This window comes from Mesoplodon densirostris, chromosome 3 (genome assembly GCF_025265405.1).
Source record: "Mesoplodon densirostris isolate mMesDen1 chromosome 3, mMesDen1 primary haplotype, whole genome shotgun sequence".
NCBI lineage: Eukaryota > Metazoa > Chordata > Mammalia > Artiodactyla > Ziphiidae > Mesoplodon > Mesoplodon densirostris.
This window is the reverse complement of record NC_082663.1, coordinates 59,350,673-59,357,946: the sequence shown is the minus strand read 5'-3', so window position 1 is coordinate 59,357,946 and position 7,274 is coordinate 59,350,673. Positions and strand designations below refer to the sequence as shown.

The window sequence follows — 7,274 nt, the reverse complement described above, 5'->3', positions numbered from 1 at the left end:
AGACCAGATTTAAACTCAGCCCATACTAGTAACCGATCCTCTACATGGCCTCTTGCAGCAAGTTTCAGAAGCCTCAGGAGTCACATATTTCTTTATGGTCAAACTAACCCTAGTTGCCTTGCTGACCACTTCTACCCTGGTCCATCTGGCTCCACCATCAGCCCCAGCCTTCCCATCTCTTTGGTCTGCTCAGCCACGTAACTTCTAAAAACAATACTGTGGATCTCAGTGTTTTTCTACTGAGTTCCTAAGCCTTAGCTCAGGCTCTCCTTCCAGAAAATGTTCTCCACCCTCCACACCAAGCTGGGTTAGGTACCTTATCCACACTTCCCTCTTGCTCTGTGCATTTCTTGATCACCAAACTTACTATGTGGCATCATGATAGTTTGTGTTGGCTTCCATCTCCCTCAGTTGAGAGTTCACTAGGGTCAGGTGTATGTTTCAATCATCTCTGATTCTCTGACGCCTAGTACAAAATCTGGCGGAAGCAACATATAACTATTTGTTGAGTAAACAAATTCAGCTTCAGTGATACCTCCACCCCTCATGTTACAAGAAGGGCTTATTAATTCTCCTCTGGAATCTGGGGCAAGAAGGAACATCTTCCATCAGCCCCTTATTAAGACGATATCTCTAGACACTACAGACATATTCTTTGCATCTTTTCCTATATTCCTCAAACCCCTGCCCCAATATACATATGTTCTTTTTCTATAGCTGAGGTGCCAGGGACACAAAAGTCATGCTTAATATGCAAAAGATAAGCTCCCATTCAAACTCCAACTTTTCTAAGAGATAATGTCCCCTTTATCATCCTTAAATCTCTCTTTCCCACCCTGCCTAGACTTGTTGGTGGGGGACCTACTGCAACAGGTGAAATGGGGCCTTAGGGCTTCTGGATTGAGGCTCCAAAATGTAGACGTAAGACAAACTGAAACATCTGACAGCCATCTGCAACCTCAAGGTTGTAGCTACAAACTCTCTTGCCTTATCTTTTTTTTTGTATTAGTTTCTGCTTTATAACAAAGTGAATCAGTCATACATATACATCTGTTCCCACATCCCTTCCCTCATGCATCTCCCTCCCTCCCACCCTCCCCATCCCACCCCTCCAGGCGGTCACAAAGCACCGAGCTGATCTCCCTGTGCTCTGCGGCTGCTTCCCACTATCTATCTACCTTACGTTTTTGTGTTTTTTTTGCGGTACGCGGGCCTCTCACTGTTGTGGCCTCTCCCATTGTGGAGCACAGGCTCCGGACATGCAGGCTCAGCGGCCATGGCTCACGGGCCCAGCCACTCCGCGGCATGTGGGATCCTCCCGGACCGGGGCATGAATCCATGTCCCCTGCATCGGCAGGCGGACTCTCAACCACTGAGCCACCAGGGAAGCCCTTGCCTTTATCTTTTAAAATTTGAGGTCTTTGGAATTAGTTGCAGCTTGTGAAGTACTAGGAGATGAGCAGGAACTGTCAATGGAACCACCCAGTGGTCAAGGAGATCAATAAGCCAAGTAAGAAGAAACAAAGAACAGCAGGTGCTTTTCACAACTTCTCTGTAAAACTTTGTATTTGGCTTTTTTGTTTGTTTGTTTGTTTCCACTGCATTTATTACTAATATAAAAAAATGTTAGAAAGAAAAAAAAATTCATTCTCAGTTCTCCAACGGCTCTCATCCCTCCCTCTTGCCCACACAACTCTTGACCCATTTCCCCAGGGCCAGTTCAAAACTGAACCTGTTCACTGCAGTTTTCACAGAAAACAACCAGTGCCAGGGATGCAGGGGAAGAAGGTTGGAAGAGGGCGACAGTACTGTCCAAGTTCCACCCACAGGTAGACCAGGTGGAGATTCACAGAATTCAAACCGAAGGGCTGGTGGCCTCACAATGACATAGTCTAACTAAAACGGGCTGGAGAGGAGATAGGGTAGAGGACATCTCTCGGGCCTGTGTCAAACCCAGAGAAACCAATACCGGGAGAATGGGGAGGACCAGGCAGGCAGCCTTGTGGAAGTTTCACAGTTCTCCCACGTCAGGAGGTGGGGAAAGTCTAGAGGCCACCAACGGCCCCACGCATTTTGGCAGGAAAAACTCACTCTAGCGTTGGGAAGTCACAAAAATGCCATGGACACTGAGAAAGGCTATGAGGGGATGCACAGTCTCACAAAGCACAGTGATCACAGACCATAGTGGTGGAGATCATGCTACTGATGCAGAAACTACAAAATCCAAAAGCAGGGAACGTGGCCTCTCAGGAGTGACTCTGCACCAGTCATCCCAACTTGACCCCAGGTCAGACAAGCTGGTGAGTGTCACAGAGCAGCTGACAACACTGGGGGAAGAGGGTGTCACATAAAAAGGACTTAAAACAAGCAGCGAGAAGGGAATGGTAGGAAACTGCTCCAGGGCTCTCGGGAATCCAGGGCGCTACCAGGGGCTGGGTGGACAGATGCACAAGAAACAGCACCAAAGAGGTTTCCTGTTCCGCAGTCAGCTGGCGAGGGGGAAGAGGATCCTGGAGGCAGTTGAATGGAGCAAAGACGGGGTCCCGGAGACGAGTCTCTGGAGGCTGCATCAGAAGGAAGAGTGCACACTGTGCACCAGTCACGGAACACAGCTCTGGACCCCGAGTTGGGGAGGTGGCGATGGAGCTGGGCATCACTGACTGAGGGCGGCAGGTGAACGGCCTCACGGTAGCCATCACAGGGCCACAGGGAAGTATATGGCCGCCAAGTCAGAGGGCTCCTTCCAGTCTGGATGGGAAGGCACAGTCTCACAGAGGAAGTCCATTTACGCCAGGGTGGTAGAAGGCACAGAGGTCCTCATATCGACAGTGGCCCTTTTTGGCAAAGTGTCGGCAGACGGGGCGGTCAGATTTGTCTTCCATAACCTGGGGTCCATCCTTGGGTGGGCAGGTATTCTTGATAAGAGACCAGCTTTTGAGCCTTCGAGGATTTCTCTGCTCTTTGTGAAAGCCTCCCCTGGAGGGACCCCCATGGCCTGGTCCAGGAAAAGGAGGCTCAGCATTGACCCCCCACCAACCACGACCATATGGGCCAGACCTGGGGCCTAGGCCTCCCCGAATTGGGCCTTTGCCCCGGGGAGGAGGTGGGAGACTCAGCAGTGGTGGGATCATTGGTCCCCTTGATCCCGGAGGACCTCTGTGAAGAGCGATGGGAGTCCCATCCTCCTCATCTCCAGTCTCTTCCCGTTCTGGCAGTGGGGGCTGCTGCTGTGGCTGCTGCTGCTGATGATTCTGCTTCTTTCGTTTCGGCATCGTGGTTGCGGCAATGGCTGCAGCTGGATTTCGAGGGCAGTGAGGAAGGGGCACGCTTGTATTTGGCTTTACAGATAAACAATATTCTTTTATGATTTCCATTAACAATTTTATAAATAATTTCTATTGACCCCCTAGAACACTCATGATATATCCCAGTTTACTAAATATATTATCAACAAATCTCATTTGCCATCACTCTCTCACTGCTCCCCTGCCCCAATCACACTTGCATAGCTCAGGATATATTTGTTTTGCCAGTCATTTCAGCACTGTTAAAATGCACCCTTAAGATGGCTTTGATGACAAATACAAAATACCGTCATTAAAACATTCCCTAGTAGAAAACATTGCATTCTTCCTTCACACGTTATGAGCTGTCTTAAGAAACAGGGGAGGAGTGTTTGAGGGAAGAATGCACATGGTGCTCCGTAAAACTTTTAACATGCTGCAGGTTGATACTGACTGCATGACAAATTGTATAAACCGTAATTAGCAAACAGCACACCGCAAGATTAAAGCCTCAGTGGGAAAGTATCATTAACCACACCAAACACGTATTTGCTTTTTTTGTTGGCATCAAAATGTAATTGTTTCTCTATAAGTCAAACATACCTCATGGTACAGCGCTGATCCAAATCTGTGCGGCGGGCAACATAAAAAGGAAGCTTATCCTCCTTCATCCATTGTGTGAATGTGTTTTCCTCCAACCAAAATGATCCATTTGAGTTAAAGTTTATTCTGTCCTCCTCTATACATGTTGCCAAACCCAGCGTATCCAGTTTGAGTAAGTACAAAAGAATGATCTATGTTTGTCCACTAGGTTGGTTAAAGCATACGGCTTCAGGGGGTAGAGGGAATGAGGTCACAGACACATTTGAGAATTTGAAAAAGAGCTCAGATTTTTCACCCCAAAATAATACACATTCACCAAATCGTGAATTTACCTTTCAGGGGGTTCTTGACTCCACCAAAGCCCCATTCGTGGTCCACAGGTTAAGAACTTACACGTTTGAATGAAAACTTCATAGGGTACAGAAATTAAATCATTTGCATTTCTTGGCAGCAATCATATTACTTAAGACTAAATATGATAACATTTTGAAGTAGGATTTAGTAATAAACCAGTTTTACAAAGGAATTTTACAGATCCTTCCCTTACTGACCCCTCACAAGGAGCTTGTCCATAAATATTGACAAAGCATCCATCTGATAACGGGGTACTATCTAAAATATATAAAGAACTCACACAACTCAACAGCAAAAAAAAAAAGAATAATCTGACTGAAAATGGATCCGAATAAAATCTGAATAGACATTTTTCCAAAGAAGTCATCCAAATGGCCAGCAGGTACATGAAAATGTGCTCAACATCACTAATCATCAGGGAAATGCAAATTGAAACCACTATTAGTGGGAGAAGTTAGTGAAAGCTTAAGCCAAAACAGGATATTTTCGTAATCTCAAAGTATCTCTCCTAAATATTTCTCAATTACAAAGGGAAAAATAATAACTTAATGGTGGAGAAACCGGGCCTGAAATGCCTTAATTAACTAAGGGATCAAAGCTAGAGTCACCAGTAATGAAACATATGGACATCAGGAAGACCCGACATGACACTCTGAGAAAGACACAATATCACTTCTGTGATATTCTTGCCCAAAACTTGTAACGTGTTTCTAATCATGAGAAAACATCAGACAACCCCAAACTGAGGTACATTCTACAAAATAACTGACCAGGATTCATCAAAAGTTTCAAGGTCATGAAAGACAAGGAAAGACTAAGGAACCATCACAGATTGGAGGAGATTAAGGAGACACAACAACTAAATGCGAGGTAGGATCTTGAACTGGATCCTAGAACAGAAAAAGGACATCAGGGAGAAAACTGGAGGAATTGGCATATTTTCATTAGTAGCATTGCACCAATGTTAATTTCCTGGCTTTGATACTTATACTATTGTTAACTTTGGGAGAAGTTGGGGGAAGCGGCACTATTCCTAGAACTTTTCTGTAAGTCTAAAATGATTTGATTTCAAAACAAAAAAATAGGGCTTCCCTGGTGGCGCAGTGGTTGAGAGTCCGCCTGCTGACGCAGGGGACACGGGTTCGTGCCCCGGTCCGGGAAGATCCCACATGCCGCGGAGTGGCTGGGCCCGTGAGCCATGGCCGCTAAGCCTGCGCGTCCGGAGCCTGTGCTCCGCAATGGGAGAGGCCACAAAAGTGAGAGGCCCGCATACCGCAAAAAAATAAAAATTAAAAAAATAATAATAATAAAATAAAAACCATAGGGTTTTGAAGCCTTCTGTCCTCAAAGCTTTCATTTTTATCTAGTTCTCAAGAGAGAACTAGAAAACTCATTTCCTTGTTTAGCCCCGAGGGAGCAAGCCACCTCCCACTCTGGTAGCCCTGCTCACCTCCATCTCAAGTCTGACATTTGCCTCTCAGAATTCACCCTTCAAGCAGGAAACATTTATTTAGCACCTCCTGTATGCCAAACCCTATACATAAGGCAGGTATGGGCCCTGTTTTCTCACAGCTTACTTCTCTTATCCATTCAACCTTTTGTCAATTACTATTTAAGTGAGTCACCACTCAAATTTTAAATATTGTACTCACCACTGTCCTTCCAGGATGGATCCAGGAGATTTCATATTCTTATCTCCTATACTGCTAAGAAAGAAATCCAGAGATGAACTAATCCAGGTTACTATTTAGACTATTAACATAACAGTTTATATTGGTTGAGCTGAACATTAAACACGAGTGTTCTTCTGACTATCAAATGACCTCCATGTCCTGTTTTCTAAGAAAATTTATCATCGATCACATGGCCTGCTTATAGCAGTGGCAGAGATAATGTTTTATTTACAAGGTCAACCAGTTACCTGGGGTTCTTTGCAAGAGCTTGATGTACTCATCTTTTAATGACTTAGAAATCATCACATCCATTAACACTTAAGAAAAAGCCTGAAGTAAACATTAGAGTATCTTTGCTAGAAACTCACTGACTTTGGCAATGGTAGATTTATTCTTAACAAAGTAAGAAAACATCAGCAAGTAAACTGCATCAGGAACTTACTTGGTGATTTGAGGCCAAATTGGAGCTTCCCTGTTAACTACTTCAGTTTCTCCTCTTGAAAAATGGGAGTAATATCCACTTCTTATGCCTTCATAGGGAGCATTGCACCCTGAAATTGTATAAGGCATGAACCCTAGGAACTTTCATTTAGTATACCCTTCATGCATATCTCAGCTGAAATATATTTTCCCACTCAAGGGTGTTTTTGCTACCATGAAGCCTTCAAATCCTTAATTCCTTTTTGATACTGACACAATAGATTGGGGGGAGAGAGGGGACAAAGCTGCTTACATATTTTACAAACTAAACCATGTTACCTTTTCTTTAGTTGGGAACACACACACCAAAAGTGAGAGGTCTCCAAGTCTTCAATGGGGAACATACTTACCTGTTCAGAGGTCTTAGTTGGAAGTATATTATGCCTACAATGTATGCCTGAAATATTTTTCTTATTAATTGAAGATTTTAACACAGATATTCATAAGTGAATTTATCGTGTTCTTTTGTGGGGGAGAGGAGTGTATCAATCAGGATAGGCTGGGTTATGCTGTGATAACAAGCAATCCCCAAATCTCAGTAGCTTAGAGTATCACAGGTTTATTTCTTACTCATGTATCTACTGTGTCTCTTCTCCATGTCGTCTTCCCTCTGGGATGAGGTAGATAAAGCAGTTGATCTGGCACGTTGCTGGTCTTCATGGCAAGAGAAGCAAGATCTGGTGAACCATGAACTGGATTTGAAAGCTTCTGCTTATAAGTGGCTTGATGTCACTTCTGCCCTTATTTTATAGGCCAAGGCAAGTTGCATGACCACACCTGACTTCCACAGGGTGGGGATATGTCATCCTACTACAGGAGGCCCTCAAGTCCTAGAGGCAAGGCAGATGCCTGTGGTCCGAAGAACTGCAACCTGTCCCCC

The 7,274-nt window shown here is 44.7% G+C and overlaps 1 protein-coding gene across 1 annotated transcript; it reads right to left on the bottom strand.

The window, feature by feature from the left end:
- Window positions 1-2,768: 2,768 nt before the first annotated feature.
- LOC132485251 (proline-rich protein 3-like) lies at window positions 2,769-3,298 on the bottom strand. The gene has a single exon (XM_060091749.1). The coding sequence runs from the start codon at window positions 3,270-3,272 to the stop codon at window positions 2,769-2,771; it is 504 nt and encodes a 167-aa protein (XP_059947732.1). The 5' UTR covers window positions 3,273-3,298.
- Between the last annotated feature and the right edge of the window lie 3,976 nt (window positions 3,299-7,274).